Source organism: Labeo rohita, chromosome 20, assembly GCF_022985175.1.
Source record: "Labeo rohita strain BAU-BD-2019 chromosome 20, IGBB_LRoh.1.0, whole genome shotgun sequence".
NCBI classification, from domain to species: domain Eukaryota; kingdom Metazoa; phylum Chordata; class Actinopteri; order Cypriniformes; family Cyprinidae; genus Labeo; species Labeo rohita.
The window spans coordinates 32,218,270-32,240,723 of NC_066888.1; the positions used below are offsets into that span (position 1 = coordinate 32,218,270).

The window sequence follows — 22,454 nt, forward strand, 5'->3', positions numbered from 1 at the left end:
TCCAGTATGATTGACAGGAAAAGCGGAAACGCCCCTCCCCCGCTTCAACTCCAGATCCATGACGTATTTATTTTGGGTTTTTATCATTTTACGGTAACTTTTATACATCATGCGCACATAAAAAAATGTTTTTTGTGAATTTTGTTATTTTTTAAAAAAATATTATTTTATTTCGTTGCAATTGCAATGTTTTATATTGCTGTTTTTATTTAATTAAGTCGGCTTGAGAAAGCCAACTTACTGATCGACTGTTTAAGATTCTTCTTCTTCTTCTGAGCCAAATTTCGGTATCTGTCTCCTCCTAGAGCTTTCAAGCTAGAACCACCAAACTCAGCTCAGACCTTCAGACTGGTCTGACTCGGTGTGCTGTATCTTTTCTAACTGATCCGGCTTACAGTTTTCATAAACCAGACTATCAAAACCACCAAAAATCCCATAGACTTACATTGACGGAATGTTCAAATGAGCAACACTATTTAAACTCCCAGAATCCCTTGAGGCTCAATCAAGCTTCCCTTCTATGTTCTATTTCTAATCAATTTACACTCATTTAAGCTTCAATATTTCTAATATTTCTAATCTATCGAGCTATCTAAATCATGCTAGCAACATGCTAGTAACATGCTAATCATGTTAGAAACATGCAAACAAAATTCTAGTAACATGTTAATCATGCTAACAACATGCTAATAGCTTGCTGATCATGATGGAAACATGCTAGCAGCATGCTAGTAACATGCTAATCATGCTAACAACATGCTGATTATGTTAGAAACATGCTAACAAAATGTTAGTAACATGCTAATCATGTTAGAAACATGCTAACAACATGCTAATCAGCTTGCAGCATGCTAGTAACTTACTAATCATGCTAGCAACATGCTAGCAACATGCTAATCATGATAGAAAAATGCTAACAACATGATAGTAACATGCTAATCATGCTAACAACATGCTAATTATGTTAGAAACATGCTAACAAAATGTTAGTAACATGCTAATCATGTTAGAAACATGCTAACAGCATGCCAATCAGCTTGCAGCATGCTAGTAACTTATTAATCATGCTAGCAACATGCTAGTAACATGCTAATCATGATAGAAAAATGCTAACGTGTTAGTAACATGCTAATCATGCTAACAACATGCTAATTATGTTAGAAACATGCTAACAAAATGTTAGTAACATGCTAATCATGTTAGAAACATGCTAACAACATGCTAATAAGCTTGCAGCATGCTAGTAACATGCTAATCATGATAGAAAAATGGTAACAACGTGTTAGTAACATGCTAATCATGATAACAACATGCTAGTAACTTGGTAATCATGCTAGCAACGTGCTAGTTACATGCTAATCATACTAGAAACATGTTAACAACATGTTAGTAACTTGCTAATCATGTTAGAAACATGCTAGCAACATGCTAGTAACATGCTAATCATGCTAATCATGCTAACATAATGCTAATAACTTGCTAATCATGCCAGAAACATGTTAGCAACTTGTTAATCATGCCAGAAACATGCTAGCAACTTTGCTAATCATGCTAGAAACATGTTAACAACAAGCTAGTAACATGTTAACCATGTTAGAAACATGTTAGTAACATGCTAATCATGTGCGAAACATGCTATCAACATGCTAATCAGGCTAATCATGCTAACAACATTCTAGTAACTTGCAAATTATGCTAACAACATGCTAATCATGCTAACAACATTGTAATCAGCCTGTAAAAATACAAGCAACAAGCTAATCATGTTAAAACATGTTAACAACATGTTAAATCATGTAAGCAATGTGTTAAATCATGCTAGCTGCTTTCATACTTGTACAACTGCTTCAAACTTTCAGGCTAGGCTTTCTCAAGCCAACTTAAAGTTTGTTCTCAAACTTTACTCATCTAGCTTTTTATTTGAAGCGCAATTTAAACAACCAATCTTAACATCTAAAAATGTCAAAAAATGTTTTTGGTTAAAAATACTGTAATTAATACATTTTCAACATCATATTTAACGTTTAAAACAAGTGTGACAACTTGCCCCAGCTTATAATTCTCTTATTAACTTTTAATAAGACCAAAAACACCAAAATTTGGTGTTTTTCGTATAATAATTTTTGACTTCTGATAATTCTGACTTTTTTGACAATTTCAAATTTGTATGTCATAATTATAACTTTCTATATTAAAATTTTGAATTTTTTTGTATAATAATTTTTTAACATATAACTTAGTATCTGATAATTTTGTCTTTTTTGTTAATTTCAAATTTGTATGTCATAATAATAACTTTTATATCAAAATTTGGTGTTTTTCGTATAATAATTTTAAACTTATGACTTAGTATCTGATAATTCTGACTTTTTGTCACAATTTCAACTTTGTATGTAATAATTATAACTTTTTATATTAAAATTTTGTGTTTTTTGTATGATAATTTTCAGCCTATGACTTAGTATCTCATAATTCTGACAATTTGCCCCATCTTATAATTCTCTTATTAACTTTTATCTTTATGTATTCACATTTTAGATCAGAATTCATAATCTGGGAGACCTTGTTTAAAACAAAACTACTGCTCAAGAAACTGTTATGTAAGTGCAGTTTTGATCTGTAACAGAAAGATAAAGCAGTAATAAACAGCTGTGATTCAGTGCTGTGGTTGTGCGGTCAGGTGTTTCTGGTGTTTTCATGTATTGGTTTCACATGCTGTATCTTAAATGGAGCACAGTCTAGATCTAAACCAGATCTGAAACGACGTGTGCGACTTTTTGAGGTAAGATCTGATTTACTGTATGATAAACATACAGTGCTGTGTGTAAAAGTTTGATGTTCATTGTATAATTTTGCAAATTTCAATCAAATTTCAAACCAACGGATCCACTGCAGTGAATGGGTGCCGTCAGAATGAAAGCCCAAACAGCTGATAAAAACATCACCGTAATCCACAAGTAATCCACACCACTCCAGTCCATCAATTAATGTCTTGAGAAGATAAAAGATGAAACAAATCCATCATTAAGATCTTTTTAACTATCCATAATAAAGCTTCATCCAATGAAAAATTCATCTCCTGTTAACTCTCACATCAAAATTGAGCCACATATTTGTTTAGAGTTTCATCTTTTGTCTTCTCAAGATGTTAACTGATGGACTGGAGTGGTGTGGATTACTTGTGGATTATTGTGATGTTTTTATCAGCTGTTTGGACTCTCATTCTGACGGCACCCATTCACATCCATTGGTGAGCAAGTGATGAAATGACACATTTCTACAAATCTGATGAAGAAACAAACTCATTTACATCTTGGACTGAGCATAAATGTACATTTTTAGGTGAACTGTTCCTTTAATTAAATATTTATTCTACATTCTGATCACTGTAATATTGTTTGTTTGCTTTTTTATCCTTATAGTGAATACTGTCATAAATTAAAGGCTGTACAATAAAAATACCATAATATATAATGTACATGATGTGTCTTTATATTTCACCTTAATGACAGTTTTGCTTTTAATTAGGTGTTGTATATTATTTAGTGTATTAACCACAATAATGAGACTCAGATACAGATTTATTTCTGTTTATTTTTTCCAGTAAGATGAACATGCATTATGCAGTCAGTGATGTGAAATTAATTCAGCTGTTGAGCTCATTGAATGATGTGTGTGTGTGTTCAGGGCTGAGGAACACCAGCCACAATCTCACTCTCGATCCCACATTCATCTTTGCCTCTCAGGATCTTAAAATAACCTGAAAAACACAGAAGAGATTTACATTGACAAAACCCCCACTACAAACATATAAATTAAATATAAATGTTTGCTTTCATAAAAAAAAAAAAATAAATAAATAAATACAATATAATATAATAAAATATAAAAATTACATAAAAATATAAAATAAATAAAACAAATTCATTCTACACTGTAAAAAACAATTTGTTTAAAAGAATCTTATTTAAATTTTAATAAATAAATAAAAATTATAACCTTTCATGCCTTAAAAATTTTAAATTTATTGTTTAATAATAAATGATTATAATTAGCTTGTTACTGTATTTTTTAAATAATACATTGTTATAGATTATAATTATTATTAACTATTTCAGAATGAAATAATATTAATTTTCCACAAAATCTATATTATATGGAAAAACAAACATATTTTCCACAATATTATTAATAATAATTTTAATAATAATTTATTAGTTATTACTTTGTACAAATAACAAATTTCAAGTTTTCTACTAAACTTATTTTAATTGATGAACTTAAAATTTTTTAAGGCAGCAGGGTAACAAATTATTTTAATAATGACTCAACAAATTGTGTTTTTTAATAAGTTATTAAAATTAATTAGTATATTATACATTTATCATTATAATTGCATATTAGAACAAGTTCTTATTTTCCATAACAGCCTGGTACAAAATCTGTATAACTATTTTATTTATTTATTTATTTATTTATTTATTTATTTATTTTTGATAGTTTGCAACCTAAAAAGATTCAAGAATACCTCCAAAATTCAATTCTATTTTAATTATATATATATATAAATATATTACATTGTATCTCATGTCTTGCAATCTAAAAACTGCAAATCAAAAAGATCTCAGAATTTAGAAATACTTTTTATTCTTTTTTTTTTTTACATTTTGTTTATTTATTTTATTTTTTAGTTGTTCATAAAATGTCATTCAAACTCATTACATATCGAATTCAGTTTTTGCTATCGGGATTCAAACGTGTGAAAAGTATAAAATAAAATCTAATAATAAATTATTATAACAATTTCCCCAAAATACAGTATCAGAAACAGGAGTGTGCATCAGCGCCTCACCCTTTGTCGCCCCAGTCGGAGTTCCAGGAGTTTGCGACCAGCCAGTACGGCGTCCCGTTCTCTTCTCCCCATCCCAGGAACTTTACAGAATGACCGCCCAGTTCAGAACCGGTCAAGTGCTGGTAAACACCTGTGTCAGATCAAACCAATAAAAGATGTTGTGTACCTTCATGCAGGTGATTGCTATTACACACATATAATCAAAGCTTGTGTTTTCTGACCGCTCTTGTAGAGCAGAAAGTCCTCGTAGACGGTGAAAGAAGCCTCCACCGGCCCGTTAGTGTAAATCTCAGTCATGATCTGCTGCGGGTCCGAGGGAACGTTATACGCTTTATATCCTGCAGGGGGCGACAGAGACACACAATGCGAGTTAGTCAATGAAATACACTGGAGACAAGACACTTTAAAGCTTAAAGACCCATGAGGATGAAACTTACCGAAATGTTTGTCCTGTTTGTATGAGACGCTGTATTGAGAAATACAGGCGGCGTTACACTCAGGTGTGTCCTGCTCACCTGAGCACGGCGGCCTCGTCCCGTTCACGTGATGCTCGCAGGGCGCGATGCTGTACGGTCTGCAGCCTAGAAATGATGAAAAACACAAGATAAATAGACATATAAAAGTATACTAATAAAACAAAATGGAAAAAACAGTAAAGCACATGTAAAGTATGCAAAGATGTCAAGAAAAATAAAGCACATAACATTTAAAATGGACCATTATTCTGGGAGCACAAGGTGCAAATTTAAAATACGTGACCCGTTGCACAAGTATATTTGTTGTGACAACCAAAAATACATTGTATGGGTCAAAATGATTCATTTTTATTAATATGCCAAAAATCATTAGGATATTAAGTAAAGATCATGTTCCATTAAGATATTTTGTAAATTTCCTATCATGAATATTTCAAAACGTAATTTTTGATTAGTAATATGCATTGCTAAGAACTACATTTAGACAACTTTAAAGGCTATTTTCTTAACATTTTGATTTTTTTGCACCCTCAGATTCATTTTCAAATAGTTGTATCTCAACCAAATATTGTCCTACTCTAACAAAACAAAGCTTATTTATACAGCCTTTAGATGATATATAAATCTTAATAAAAAAGACCCTTATGACTGTTTTTGTGGTCCAGGGTCACATATACACTACCGTTCAAAAGTTTGGGGTCAGTAAGACTTGTAATAGTCTTTAAAGAAGTCTCTTATGCTCATCAAGGCTGCATTTATTTGATTAAAAATATAGAAAAAAAAAAAAACAGTAATATTGCAAAATGTTTTTACAATATAAAATTATGTTTTTTATTTTAACATACTTTAAAATAGAATTTATTCCTGTGATGAAAAGCTGAATTTTTATCAGCTGTTACTCCAGTCTTAAGTGTCACATGATCCTTCAGAAATCATTCTAATATGCGGATTTATTATTAGAATGATCAATGTTGGATAATATCAACAGTTGTGCTGCCAAATATTGCTGTGATTTTTTTTTTTCAGGATTCTTTCATGAATAACAAGTTCAAAAAGTACAGTGTTTATTCAAAATATAAATATTTTATAACAATGTAAATTATTTATTATTAACTTTTAATAAACTTTTAATTATTAACTTAATACATCCTTGGTGAATAAAAGTATTAATTTCTTAAAAAAAAAAAAAAAAAAGAAACAATAAAAATGTACTGACCCCAAACTTTTGAACAGTAGTGTATATTATATATAATTGTAATGCATCTAAGGTGTAATGTATTACTGTTTTTGTTTTGTATTTTTTGAACCTGGCAACACATCCCTTACTCCAAAACAAAAGAAACACACACACACACACACACACAACATCATTACTGTAGTTTGTTACTATAGTTTAAAGTGTGATTATACAAAAAATATAGTTACTACACGTTTACTGTAGTACAAACCACATTTAATTTTCTCAAGGAATTTGTATTTATATTCTTTCTTTTTTGTTTGGTGTTTTCTACTGTTTAATTTTTTAAAAATCTGAAAAAGATTCGCGAATCCGCTCAGAAATCCTGATCTGAATAATGATTCGCGATCCACCATATCAGTTCAGGACTCGGAGTGCGGATCGCGAATCATTCAATGCACGAAATGATTCACGAACCCGCTCCGATGTTCCGATCTGAATCTAATGATTCGCGAACACGCTCTCGAACTGAATCAAATGATTCACAAACCCACTAAGAAGTCCCGCCCTGCGTCCCAGTGTGCATACTATCCAACCTATCTGCTCTAAATAGTATTGAAAATTCATGACAAGAATTTAGGATGGATAGTATGCAAAATAGACCCGACCTAAATGATTCGCGATTTGAAGTTCCGATCTGAATCAAATTATTCGCGACCCGCGAGGTTCCGATCTAAATCAAATGATTCGCGAACCCACTAAGAAGATTTGAAGTTCCGATTTGAAGTTCCGATCGGAATCAAATGATTCACGATATGCGATCCGATTGGAGCGCTTCGAAACAGTGAATCATTGTGCGACACAGTTGTTTAACTGATTCGGAGTTTCGAAAAGCTCCGTTTCACCCGTATACGTGCTTTTTAAAATCATTACAAGTGATATCGAAATTCGAAACCAATGGCTCTTCTGATCTGGTTTTTGCTAGTGAATCGTTTGAACTGAATAATCGAAGTTACAAGTATGAATCAGTCGGAGCTGATCCAGCTTAAATGACTCACTCAATTGATTCGGTTCATCTTAGCTCCCTAGTTTTATGACATTAACTGAAATTAGTAAAAAAAAGTATGATGTTTTTTACATTTTGCATGAAAAGATAGGCCTATGCTTACTGAAAAAATTAAACACTTTTCAAATTCAAAGTCAAATTCAAGTACTGGAAAAAGCACCTTGTATAATCCCTGACCTCAGCACTTGGAAATTTCACATCTATTTTCATTTTAATTTAATGTTTTATTTAATTATAATACATTTTTATTTTTTTAATTAATTATTTTTTTTAATTTTTAATTTTATTATATTTCATGTGTGAAATCTACAAACATTCAAAAAAAAAAAAAATAATTTTAATGTTTTTTTTTCTTTTTTAAAAATATTTTCTTAATTTATTGTAGTTGTTTACATTTAAAAAATGTCATTCAAACTCATATTATTTAAAACTCCTATGTTTTTTTTTTCTATTGGGGTTCATAAAAATGTGTTGTTGCACTTTTGAGAAATTAAATATTTTAAATCCACTATTCTTAACCTCAGTTCAGAATGATTGTTTCAGATGTTCTGCTGCTGTATTTGATTTTATTCTTGTTGAAAGCCTAAACAGATCCAGATGAGATCAACACACAGTTTTCTACAATGACAGCGCTGTTCTGATCCAGACTCACCCACGTTAGAGCCATAAAGTCCTCCAGTCACCAGACCGGATTTAGTCCAGTAATCCCACGCTACTGATGAAAAACCTCCAGAACACCTGCCTCGGGAAAAACAAACCGTAAGAGTCATTTCACAGCATTTCATGAGGATTAATTTAGATTTTATTATTATATCTATTTATTTTATTTTATATATATTTTTATTTTATTTTATTAAATTTTATTTTATTTTAATGCATTTACTGTTCATTTTATCTCACTGCTGTTATTGCAGTGCAGACCCACCCGAATCCACACTCGTCGCAGCAGGACAGCAGGTCCTCGGCTGAGATCTCCACCGACACTTGCCCTTTGCTGTGGATGCAGATGCGATCAGAGATGGCCTCGACCGCACCGAACGCCTGCGGGACACAAACACACGCTCATATACACACATTATAACAGTAAGAATGTCATCAGTGCTCGAGTGTGAGGTGTTTTTTACCCAGCAGGAGCCGCAGGAGCCCTGATCCTGGATCAGACTGATGGTCTTACAGTACGGCCACTCCGTCCGCGCGTCGAAGTTGTCAGGAAGTTTCATGTTGGTGGCGTGTCTCACCCTACAGATGGAGAAAATTTTATTTATTTATTTTTTTAAAAATGCATTAAAATTTCTTTTATTAACATAAATAAATAAATAAATATGATTTCATTTAAACTTTTTCTATGTGATTGTCAATGCAATACATAACTAAATATTTAAATTAATAATTGTTTAGAATTTTGTTAATTAAAACTTTATTGAAATTGTATTCCGTTTTATTGAAATATTTGCTTAACCGTGTTTGTAATGTTCACGTGAATAAAAGAAGAAGCTAAAAATGTATGACTATTATTAATAAAATATATATATAAATTCAATAAATTAAAAATAAAATACATAAAAATATATTTGATTATATTTAATTAACCATGCTTGTAAATTGCATGTGAATAAATAAGACAAATTAGGACAAAAAAAATTGAAGCTATTAATTAAATAATTAAAATATCCAAACTTACAATTTAAATATAACATACATGTAAACTAGATAAAATCTAAAAGTGAAATACATATAAAATATTTATTTTGATTTTTATTATTAACTATGTTTTATGAATTTAAACTTTGTTTTCTATATGTTTGTCATCATGCATTCATTTTGTTACACAATGTGCAATTTCAAAAACTTTCCACAAAAAACTTGAAGATATTATCATTATTTAAAAAACACCTTGCATTTCTTTTCTTATTTCTAATCTACGTGTCTAATAAACCTGGCATTGTATATTATGAATATTGATTATTGCTTGTTGACAAATTGATTTTGTTCCTCTGAGTTGCTTTGAATAAAAGCATCTGCTAAATGCATACATGTAATTAAGATATTATATTTTACATAAATAAAAGAAGCCTATATAAGGACAGTTTTGTCATCATGGCATATTTTTTGCATGACAATTAATCACGTTTACCCCACAAATAGTCTTTACTGTAATGTATCTAAATGTCATTTCTCATTATTCTTATTTATTTATTTATTTATTTATTTAGTTATTTAGTTTATTTATAATGAATCTCAGCATAACTATTTATTTGTACAATATTATCATAATATATTAATAATATAAATCGGCATTTATTTGTTTGTTTGTTTATTGTGTAGAGGAAATCTGTATAAATTAACACAATAAATGTACAATTTATTTGCAAATATTACCATAATATATTAATACTTTAAAATGAAAATAGTTTTTGTTTTAAATGAATAGTTTAATTAATGTATTGTATTTTTCAGTGCATTTTTTTAACATTGATAAAGATACAGTTTTATTTCTGTTTATGGTTTCCAATAAAATGATTGTGCATTTTATAATCAGTCATGTAAAATCCAGGTATTGCTGCAATAAAAACCAATACACATTTGACAGATGCTTTTATCTGAAGTGACTTCATTGCAATGCATTTTTTGCAAAATCCCTGAGAATTAAACCCGTGATCCTGGTGTTGCAAGCACTGTGATCTACTGACTGAACTATACGATCACCAGTCAAAGAATCTGTATTTATAAATGAGCTTCTTGAAGGAATGCTAAAACATAAATTGTTTATAACCAGTTTAGAGAACGTCTTCTACTGAAAATTTCATATGATAATATGACGTGTTGATCATCACTCACGTATCAGGCAGTCGTGGGCCGTTCCGGATCGTCCCGCAGAGAGACTTCAGATGTTCGTACTTCACGTTCTCAAAGTTCACACCCGCCTGTGAAGAAATGAAAGAGAGAGGAATAAGAAAGAGGAAGAGAGAGCGATGAACAGGGCTGAAGTAGATCAAGACAGACAGATGTTTTCACTCATAACAACACAGTAAAACATAGTAAATTCTCACCGTCCAGGTGGTTTTGGCCATGTTGATGAAGTTCACCATTTCATGAGACCATGCGGAGAGCTGCGGGCGGCCGCAGGTGACGGACAGCAGAGCGAACAACACACAGAGACGCCACATCCTGAGACAGAAAAAAACAAATAATGACTATTCAATAAAATTACAAAAAATGTAGTTAGATTAAAACAAAATAAAATATATATATAAAAAATATATACAAAACAATTATTTAGAATTTTGTTAATGAAAACTTTATTGAAATTGTTTTCAATTTTATTTAAATATTTGCTTAACCATGTTTGTAATGTTCATGTGAATAACAAAGAAATTAAAAAATGTAAGACTATTAATAATATTTATGTATATCTATATATATAATAATATATATATGACTATTAATAATATATATATATATATACATAAAAATATTTGATTACATTTGATCAACAATGCTTGTAAAATGCATGTGAATAAATAAAAAAATAAGACAATAATTAAACAATTAAAATATAAAAATATCCAAACTAACAATTTAAATATAACATACATGCAAACTATATAAAATATAAAATATAAAAGTAAAATATTTTCTAAATAAATAAATACATAAATACATAAAAATATATAAAATATTACATATTATATTAAAAATATTAAATAATATAATATTATATAAAATATTATAAAAATAAAATATTCATTTAGATTTTTTTAAAAACTTGTTACAATGTCATTTAAATATTTGAATAACCATGTTTATATATATATATAAACAAGATGAAATCTAAATAAAAAAAATTAAAAATAGATCATTGAAATCAATATTTTGGAAAAAATAATCTGGTTATAAATTCACTGAAATATTGGCTTAACCAGGGTTGTAATATTCATGTGACTTAAAAGAAAAACTTTTCTAAGTTTAGAAAAGTTGCATTTGTAAATGTTTATGCTTGCATTTGTAAATGTCAAGATAAATCGATCAGAAACATTTCATTTCACATTATTTCAAATCATTCATTTTAAACACTGGTAGATTTACATAGGAAGAGCAGACTGTACCTGAGCATCAGATTGTGTTCCTCTCTGAAGCTGAAGAGTCAAAAGGTGACAAACTGTGAAATTTGCTTCTTTAAAAACCCTCCGGTAAAAAACATCATGTGACGGGCTGTCAGGTGGCATTTACAGCGTCACAAGACAAGCAAAGGTCTGAACTGAAAAAGTGTTTATGTCTGCAGGTATGAACATGAGACAAACATCTGACCACATCATTTAGAGCTGTGTTTACTTTCAAAAAAACAGCTAAAAATCACATTAATACAAAATACACCACATTCATGATGCTGGAATGTTCTGGGTGGTTGCCAGGGTGTTGCTATGTGCTTTTAAATTTGTTTCAGTTGCTGGAGTGTTGCTAAGATGTTGTTGAGTGTTGTTACAGTGTTCCAGGTGATTGCAAGAGTGTTGCTAAGGTAATCTGGATGGCTGCCAGGGTGTTGCTAAGTGGTTGCTATGGTGTTATAGTTGCTAGGATGTTGTTGACTGTTGTTACAATGTTCCAGGTGATTGCAAGAGTGTTGCTAAGATAATACAGGTGGTTGCCAAGGTGTTACTATGTGATATCTATAGTACTATTGTTGTTGGAGCATTGTTTGGATGTTGTTGCACTGTTACAGCGTTCTAATTAATAGGTAGAGTGTTGCTACAGTAATCTGGGTGGTTGTCAGGGTGTTGCTAAGTGGTTTCTATGGTGTTATAGTTCCTGGAGAGTTAGTATGATGTTGAATGTTGTTAAAGTGTTCCAGGTGATTGCTAGAATGTTGCTAAGACAATTTGGGTGGTTGCCAAGGTGTTGCTATGTTGTTTTAACAGTGTTATAGTTAATATGGATGGTTGTCAGGGTGTTGGTAAGTGGTTGCTATGGTGTTATAGTTGCTGGAGCATTCCTAGAATGTTGTAGAGTGTTGTTACAATGTTTCAGGTGATTGTTATAGTGTTGCTATGCTAATTTGGGTGGTTGTTATGGTGTTACTATGTGACTGCTATGGTTTTAAGATTGCTGGAGAGTTGCTATGTTTTTTAAGTGTTCCAAGTGGTTGCTAGAGTGTTGCTTACGTAATCTGGGTGCCTGCCAGGGTGTTACTAAGTGCTTGCTGTGGTGTTGTTTCTAAAGCATTGCTTTTAGTGTTGTTACAGTGTTTCAGGTGATTGCTAGTGTCACTAAGTTAATCTGAGTGGTTGCCAGGGTGTTGCTAAAGTAATCTGGGTGGTTGTCAGGGTGTTGCTAAGTGGTTTCTATGGTGTTTTGGTTGCTGGGGTGATGCTAGGATGTTGTTGAGTGTTGTTGCAGTGTTCCAGGTGATTACTAGAATGTTGCTAAGGCAATTTGGGTGGTTGCCAAGGTGTTGCTATGTGGTTTCTATGGTGTTATGGTTGCCAGGGTGTTGCTAGGATGTTGTTGAGTGTTGTTACAGTGTTCCAGGTGATTGCTGGAGTGTTGCTAAGGTAATCTGGCTGGTTGCCAAGGTGATACTATGTAGTATCTATATTTGCTGGAGCATTGTTTGGATGTTGTTGTTCCTGGAGACTGCTTAAGTGTTGCTAAGGTAATATTTGTGGTTGTCATGGTGTTGCTATGTGCTTTCTGTAGCGTTATAGTTGTTGGAGTGTTGATAGGAAGTTGTTAAGTGTTGTTACAGTGTTCCAGGTGATTGCCAGGGTGTTGCTAAAGTAATCTGGCTGGTTGTCAGGGTGTTGCTAAGTGGTTGCTATGATTTTATAGTTGCTGGAGCATTGCTAGGATGTTGTTAAATGTTGTTAAATCTGGATGGATGCCAGGCTGTTACAGTTTTCCAGGTGATTGTTGGAGTGTTGCTAAGATAATATGAGTGGCTGCCAGGGTGTTGCTATGTGGTTTGAATAGTGTTATAGTTGCTAGGATGTTGTTGAGTGTTGACTGCTTGATTGTTGGTAAGGTAATATTTGTGACATTTTATATTTAATATTTTGCTAGGATGTTAAGTGTTGTTACAGTGTTCCAGGTGATTACTGGAGTGTTGCTATGGTAGTCTGGATAGTCGCCAGGGTGTTGCTAAGTGGTTGCTATGTTTTTACAATTTCTGAAGCGTTGCTAGGACGTTGTTGAGTATTGTTACCCTGTTTCAGGTGATTGCTAGAGTGTTGCTAAGGTAAGCTGGGTGGTTGCCAGGTTGTTGCTATGGTATTATAATTGCTAGAGCATAGCTAGAATGTTGTTGAGTGTTGTTACAGTTCTTCAGGTGATTGCTAGAGTGTTGCTATGGTAGTCTGGATGGTTGCCAGGGTGCTGTTAAGTGGTTGCTATGTTGTTACAGTTTCTGAAGCGTTGCTAGGATGTTGTTGAGTATTGTTACACTGTTTCAGGTGATTGTTAGAGTGTTGCTAAGGTAAGCTGGGTGGTTGTCAGGTTGTTGCTGTGGTATTATAATTGCTGGAGCATAGCTAGAATGTTGCTGAGTGTTGTTACAGAGCTTCAGGTGGTTACCAGGGTGTTGCTAAGATCCTAAATGCTAAAATACACATTACAGCATTCAATGAATCCAATGAAATGATTTTTAGCATATTTATTATCTCTAAATGTATTTACAAATCAAACTCCCATTACATAGCAATGCTAATTAAACTGATCCTTTGATATGTACAAAGTTCTTGCTAGCTTTTCCACATAAAAGCTGAATATTAAGGGCACTTTACAGTCGTCTGCTGCAGTTCAAACGTCAGATATTTGGTTTTTTACTCTGCAGTGACTAAATATTTAAATTGACCCAATGAAAATGGACCAATTCATGTGCAAAACCAGACTCTAATCCAGCGTTTCACAGTGTTGAGATGAGACCTGACTAACGCTAAACTCCTGTGATGTTTACACACACATGTTCTGAAAATGTACAATCTGAATCCACACGATGAGTGACAAACATCCAAACCACACGAGTGAATCTGATGAAAACATGTCCAGCTCATTTTACACCCCATAAATCAAAAGAAAAACAAAAAAACAAAACAATATTTTTGGACAATTTAAAGTTTGTGCAAAAGTGACATTTTCAGAATTATTATATTTTATTATATTATTATTTATAATTTATATTTATAATATATTTATATAATATATTAAAATATATTTATAATATGTTTTTAAATTTATATTTTATGTAATTTCTAAATTATTTTGCATATTTTATTTTATTCACAAAAACCTAATAACAGCAATGAGAAATTGTGTAATGAAAAAATGCAATTAAGCACTATAATGCATTCTTTTTAAAATAAAATAATATCTAAAATAATTTATATTATATATAATAATATATAATATGATATGATTGTTTTTTTGCATTGTAAAGTATTATAGTATATTATTATAATATAATTTAATACAAACTCCAATGCAAATTGAACAAAAAATAATAATGGTCCAAAAATTAGGCTTAATGTTTTTTTTTTTGTTTTTTTTTTTTAATTTTAGGGTGAAATGACGTAGACATGTTTTTGACCAATTCTGTACACATCACCTAACAAAACCATGTTATGAACAGTTTTAAATTACCAAACTGCTTGAAAATTTGTGTATAATGGAGAACATTTACAAATCTCTGTCCAAATGACAGACTGTTATACTGGAATGAAAACTTTTTCTGCACGTGTGCTTGACGTTTAGGATGATTTGATGGAACAAAACAGAAAATCAATGAAAAAACCTCAGCGTTGTCAAAAATAATGAGTCGAATGAGTCTCAAATGTACATAAACACCCATCGAAGACGCAACAAAACTCGACATCAGATCATATTTCACCACAAAAACAAAGAAAAAAAAAAAAATTATTTTATATACTGAATTAGTTTTATATAATTTTTACTACATATTACATACGTGAAAACTAATTCAATATATAAAAATGATAGAAACTAGTTATAATTATATATTAAATATATATAAAAAATGTTTATTTTTTTTTTATTTTTTTTTTAATATATTTCTTATTTTTTTCCTTATTTGATTCTGGGGTGAAAATGACCTGAACAACTTTTAGTGAAATAGGAAAAACCTAAAAATCCCAAACTTGTGCTTTTTTTCAAGCATTCTGGTTTGGCAGATTGAGTTTTCGGGGTGGTTTTCGGGTGTTGTCTCAGTGTCCCTGCATGTCTGCGCCCCCTGGTGGCTGCCCCGCCGTGGCGTTCAGGTACTGCCAGCTGAGCGCCGCTAACAGCATAGCGGCCGAGACGTAGACCGGGGAGATGTGGTGCGCGCGGGACGACAGCGCGGCTGGAGACAGGCTCTTCTCACAGATGACATTCAGAATACGCAGCGTCTTCTCCCGGGACGGGTCCGTGACGGAAACCTTCTGCAGGATCTGTGAGGAGAGGATGGGGTTAGGATTACCGGAGGAGACTGTGAAATGTGTGAAATGTGTGAAATGTGTGAAATGTGTTTCAGGACGCACCTCCTGACTGTACTGTGCGATGATGCTCTGGACGGCGTCCATGTTTGTGGCCTGCATCATGAGCGTCACCGCCTGACCCTTCCGGATTTTCACCACACCCTGAAACACCTGAGGATTGTTGTAACATGCCGACAGAGTCGCTATCGCCATCACCTGACCAGAGGAAGAATAACACAATAACAGTCAGCAACAGAAGAGCTTTCCATCTTTTCCATTTTAGTATAATTAATATCTTATTATGCATTTCAGTGCAAAAATCAGTCTTAAGTAGCATGGGTATATTTGTAGCGATAGCCAAAAATACACTGTGTGGGTCAAGGTGATCAATTTTTCTTTTATGCCAAAAATCATTAGGCTATTAAGTAAAGATATTAAGTGTATTTTGATTAGTAATATGCTAAGAACTTATTTTGGACAACTTTAAAGGTGATTTTCTCAATATTTATTTATTTATTTTTTTTGTTTTGGCACCGTCAGATTCCAGATTTTCTAACAGTTGTATCTCGATCTCGATGTTATTCTATTTATCCTATTTATTTTTTCCCTATTTATTCAGCTATTAGATGATGTATTAACCTCAATTTAAAAAAATTGACCCTTATGATCCTTTATTATTTCAGTTTTAGTCAATTCAGAAGTTCAACTTCAAACAAAAATGTGAACTTTTGCCTTTACGTTTTATCCTGTTTTGAATTATGTATTTATTTTATTTTAGTTGGTTTTAATTGATTTTGTTGTATATTTTAGTCATTTTTATTCATTAAAAAATTAATTTTATTAATTTATTTATTAGTATAATTTTTTTTCGGAATTAGTTTTAGTAACTTTAGCACTTAAACTAAAGAAAAATTAAAAGTAAAACTGTTTTTATATTCTTTTTTTTTTTTAGAATGTTTTCACCTTAACTTTAAGTCTTAGTAATTTTTTGTGTTTTATTAATCTTATTTAGTTTCTTAAATGTCTTTTTAGGTTTCATTATTTTTTGTTTTAGTTTTAGTCATTTAGTACTTAAAGAATAATTAGAAATTAGAAATTGTTTTTATTTTAGTTTCCATTCTCATTTTAATTTTGTTTTCCATTTTAGTCACTTTTATCAGCTTTTTAAATGTCTATTTAGTTTTCATTAATTTATTCATTTTTATTTTAGTTTCCTTTCTCATTTTAATTTTGTTTTGTGTTTAAGTCATTTACATTATTTTTTTTTAAATGTCTATGTAGTTTTTATTCATTTTTAATTCGTTTTTATTTTAGTTTCCGTTCTCATTTTATGTGCTTTGTGTTTTAGTTATTTTATATTAGTTTTTTAAAAATGTCTATATTTGTGTACTTTTTGTCTTCATTTTAATTTCAGTTTAAGTTGTAGTAATTTTATTATTAGTTTTTGTTTTTAATGTCTATTTTCTATTTAGTTTTTTAATGTCTATTGTAATTCTATTTAGTTTTTAAATTATGTTTTATTTTTATATTTTCCAGTTTCAGTTTAATTTTCAGTTCAACTTTCAATAATTTTGTTCTTTTTAGGCTTTTAAAAATATACATTTAGATTTTATTTCAGTTTTAGTATTTAACAAACTAAACAAAAACAAGAAATTCTGCTTTCGCAACTAAATTGTTTTTCTTCCGATTTTTTAATTTGTTTTTACTTGTATATTTTCTGTTTTCATTTTAATCTTTGTTTTTTTTATTGCTTTAGTCATTTATTAGTTGTAGTTTTATTTTTAAATTGTTGAATTTTTACACATTTTTATTTTGTTGTTTGCACAGAAAAACAAAGCAGCATGTAATGTGTTTTAAAACCATGCTTTCACCTGTGTGCAATTTCTATATTCTCTATATGTATAGAAATTATATTTCTATAATCTGCACCCTTATTGCATTAGCTAACTTTGTGATGTCAGATGCATGCTCACTACTGCAGTGTGAGACCTGAACCTTGTGTTATTAACCTCCACATAAACAGATGAAGTTAAACAACTCAGACCTGAGGAATGGCACAGAAGTTGAAGACGCTCTGGTTGCGGAGACGAGACAGGTACGCGATGACGTCCGGGACGTGGCGGAGGGCGTCGGTCACCAGCAGGTTGAGGCAGGACAGGGCGGAGCTCAGGTGCTGAGGATGAGCGAAATCCTCCAGACGGGCCGCGAACTGACTCCAGGCCTGCAGCACAGAATCAGACACGTGCGCTGCCATTTTAACCACTTATTATGTTAGCTTGACAAAGCCAAACTAATCATACACTTCACTAGAGCTTTCAAGATAGAACCACCAAACTCAGCCCAGATCTTCAGACTGATCTCACGTAGTGTGCCGTCTCTTTTCTAACTGATCCAACTTATAGTTTTCATAAAACTAAAGATTAAAAATCATAAAAATCCCGTAGACTTACACTGACGGAATGTTCAAATGAGCAACACTGTTCAAACTCCAAAACTCCCAGAATCCCTTGAGACTCAATCAACACTTCCTTTCTATGAACTATTTCTAATCAATTCAAACTTTCATTTTAATATTTCTAATCTATTCATCTATCTAGCCAAACCTAGCAACTACAATCATGCTAGTAACTTGCTAATCATGCTAGAAACATGCTAGAAACATACTAATCATGGTAGAAACATGGTAGCATCTTGCTAATCATGGTAGCAACATGTTAACAACTTGCTAATCATGCTAAAAACATGTTAGCAATTGCCAAATATGCTACCAACCTGCTAACCATGGTAGAAACATGCTTATCATACTGCAATTATGCTAGAAACATGCTAGCACTTGCTAATCATGCTAACAACATTCTAACAACATGCTAACAACTTGCTAATCATGCTAGAAACATGTTAGCATCTGCTAATCATACTAGAAACATGCTAACAACTTGCTAATCATGGTAGCAACATGCTAACAACTTGCTATTCATGCTAGCAACTTGATAATCATGATAGAGACATGTTAACAACTTGCTAATCATGCTAAAAACATGTTAGCAATTGCCAAATATGCTACCAACCTGCTAACCATGGTAGAAACATGCTTATCATACTGCAATTATGCTAGAAACATGCTAGCACTTGCTAATCATGCTAACAACATTCTAACAACATGCTAACAACTTGCTAATCATGCTAGAAACATGTTAGCATCTGCTAATCATACTAGAAACATGCTAACAACTTGCTAATCATGGTAGCAACATGCTAACAACTTGCTATTCATGCTAGCAACTTGATAATCATGATAGAGACATGTTAACAACATGCTAACAACTTGTTAATCATGGTAGCAACATGTTAGCATCTGCTAATCATACTAGAAACATGCTAACACCTTGCTATTCATGGTAGCAACATGCTAACAACTTGCTATTCATGCTAGCAACTTGATAATCATGATAGAGACATGTTAACAACATGCTAACAACTTGTTAATCATGGTAGCAACATGCTAACAACTTGCTAATCATGGTAGCAACATGCTAACAACTTGCTATTCATGCTAGCAACTTGATAATCATGATAGAGACATGTTAGCAATTGCCAAATATGATACCAACCTGCTAATCATGGTAGAAACATGCTTATCATACTGCAATTATGCTAGAAACATGCTAGCACCTGCTAATCATGCTAACAACATTCTAACAACTTGTTAATCACGCTAGAATCATGCTAACAACCTGATAATCATGTTAGAAACATGCTAGCAACATGCTAACAACTTGCTAATCATGCTAGAAACATGTTAGCAACTTGCTAATTATGCTAGAAACATGTTAGCAATTTGCTAATCATGTTAGAAAGATGTTAGCAACATGCTAATTATGCTAGCAATTTGTTAATCATGTTAAAAACATGCTAGTATCTGAGACTATCTATCTGAGACTGTATTGCCTTCAAAACATTCAAACTTTAACCCTTTAAAACTAGTTTGAACTTAAAACTATTTCAGACTGAAAACCATCAACTTAAAAGGTTTTTTTTTCTTAAGACTTAAAACTTTTAAAACCTAAGGTTTGTCTTGATGAACGTTATCTAGTTTTATTTATTCTTTTTTTTTTTACAATGTGGATGTTAATAGAAAGCCATCAGGATTGGTGTGAGAGCAGTGTTAAAGGTTTGCACCTCCTGCGGCCAGAAGGCCCGTCCCTCCTGCTGGTCCTCCAGATAGTCTCTGATGATGTTGGTCTTCTGGAGGAACAGACCCATGGAGTTCGCCAGCTCCGTGTCCCGGCCCACCTCAGGGTCCTCCAGCTGGGATGCCGAGAACAGCCGGGACAGTCCGATCCCCACCAGACCCGCCACATAATGACAGTACTGAGAGAACAACATACGCGTTTATACACCACTGGACAGATGTTTACAACATTATACATGACAAATGTCTCATGCAGAATGTCTGAAATGCTTTAAAATGCAATGGAAGCACTTTTGCATCTTGGTTTGGTGAGTTATATGCATATAAATCTACATGCAGATGGATAAATGTCAAGCCAATGTGTCAAACACGCATGTTAAGTTTACCTTGTCCCATTCCATCATGGAAGAAACTTTCTTCTCCAGGAATTCGGCCATTCCTACACCCATCCGGTGACAAATGTCTGTAATCACGTCACGATACTCCTGCCCCAAATTCCTGAACTCCACTGAAATCTGAGGAAAATGGTACAAAAGTATGATTTAAAAAAGCATAAAATAAAAATCAACGACAGCAACAACAACAACAAAGAAACATAAAATAATAAACAACAGAAGCTACTATAAGCAGAAATGCAATAAAAAACGCTAAATTTTACAAAAGCAGTGAACAACAAAATGAAGAAAAATGTAGCTCAACAAGTTCAAGTTGGTTTATGTCAAAACAAAAATAAAACAAAATGCTGTTTTAGTGAGCCACACAAAACCAGAGGTTTATATCAGGTGTTTTTCACCCCTAAATCAAAATAATTTTTTTTTTTTTTTAAAAAGTCATGTTTGATAAGATGAAGACTTTTACAAAAGCTCTTCAAGAAACATCTTTACTTAATATCCTAATGATTTTTGGCATAATAGAAAAATCGATCATTTTGACCCATACAATGTATTGTTGGCTATTGCTACAAATATACCCGTGCTACTTAAGGTTTTGCGGTCCAGGGTCAGATTTAGTTGTGATGTGTTCAACTGACCGTGGGGAAATCCTCCAGCACCTGCCGGTCTTTCTCTTTGCTCTCGGTGAAGCACCATTCGGGCTGATAGAGGAACGTGTGGAAGTCATGCAGCAACGGGACCTTCGTCTCCAGCGGGATGCTCATGTCATCCTCCACTGTGTCCAGAGCTCGCAGAACCAGGTAGAAAATACACACGGCATGCCTGAGTGAGACACGTTAATGATCACGTTAATGATCCATGAAGATCTGCGGTGTATTAATAAACAACACACAGAGAACAAACACAACCTATATTGAGCAGCAGATATAAATACAACACAACATCCGCGACCCTGCAGACCACAAACATGCCAGACATGACTCACCCAATGTTTGACATGAGTGTTTAGTGGATATATATATATATATAAAATCATCATATATATATAACATCAGATTTCAGTAACTTCTATAATATGCACTTAAGAACTATATAAATGCTATATAAATTTAACTTCAGTTTTAGTTTTAGTAATTTTGTATTTTTTTTTTGTTGTTTTTTAATGTCTATTTAATTTTTAGTAATTTTATCTTTAGTAATTAGAGTATACTTTAACTTACATTTTGCCTTCATAACCATTTTTTTTATATCCTTATATATATATATATCTAGTTTTTATGAATTTCATTTACAAATTAGTTTTTATTTAGTTTTCATTTTAATTTTTGTTAGTGTTAGTAATTTAGTTTTTTGACTGTCTGTTTATATATAAAATGTCCATTTAGTTTTATTTCAGTTTTAGATTTACTTTAATTTTAGTAATTTAGTAATTTTTTAGTAATTTAGTCATTTTTAGTCATTTTTTCCAATTTAAAAAAAATTCTAGCCTGCTTTTGTAACTGAAATAAGTAGTATTTTTATATATAAGTTAAATATTTATACATTTATAAGTATTTTTTTTCTTGTCTAGTTTTTTGAATTAGTTTTTATTTGTATATTTTCTGTTTTTTTTTTTTTTTTAAACTATGGTTTAAGTTTTAGTAATTTGTTTTGATGTCCATAAAATTTTTAATTTTATTTTTATTAATTAGTGTGCTTCAACTTTAATTCTGCCTTCATAACTTGAATTTACTTTTTTATATCCTATTTGTACATTTTTAAATATTTTTTTTGATGTTTTTATAATTTTTTTTGTAAATGTGTTTAGTTTTTAAGAATTTCATTTTAGTTTGTC

General features: G+C 31.8%; 2 protein-coding genes across 3 annotated transcripts in view; both read right to left on the reverse strand.

Moving 5' to 3' along the window:
* Positions 1-3,576: 3,576 nt before the first annotated feature.
* Positions 3,577-11,756, reverse strand: ctsbb (cathepsin Bb). The gene is made up of 10 exons (XM_051137758.1): positions 11,678-11,756; positions 10,622-10,739; positions 10,410-10,495; positions 8,696-8,810; positions 8,497-8,612; positions 8,224-8,309; positions 5,290-5,433; positions 5,074-5,190; positions 4,853-4,982; positions 3,577-3,759 (listed from the first exon to the last, which is right to left on the reverse strand). The coding sequence occupies exons 1-10, from the start codon at positions 11,683-11,685 to the stop codon at positions 3,684-3,686; spliced, it is 996 nt and encodes a 331-aa protein (XP_050993715.1). The 5' UTR covers positions 11,686-11,756; the 3' UTR covers positions 3,577-3,683.
* A 2,446-nt stretch (positions 11,757-14,202) lies between these two features.
* fdft1 (farnesyl-diphosphate farnesyltransferase 1) overlaps positions 14,203-22,454 on the reverse strand; it is a 14,456-nt gene continuing 6,204 nt past the window's right edge. For both annotated transcript variants that reach the window (XM_051139390.1, XM_051139389.1), the window contains 6 exons: positions 21,259-21,442; positions 20,615-20,743; positions 20,216-20,407; positions 18,081-18,257; positions 16,100-16,252; positions 14,203-16,009 (listed from right to left, as the gene is read on the reverse strand). In XM_051139390.1, coding sequence (XP_050995347.1) covers positions 15,785-16,009; positions 16,100-16,252; positions 18,081-18,257; positions 20,216-20,407; positions 20,615-20,743; positions 21,259-21,442 — 1,060 coding nt within the window. In that variant the 3' untranslated portion in view covers positions 14,203-15,784. The remainder of the gene's footprint in view (positions 16,010-16,099; positions 16,253-18,080; positions 18,258-20,215; positions 20,408-20,614; positions 20,744-21,258; positions 21,443-22,454) is intronic.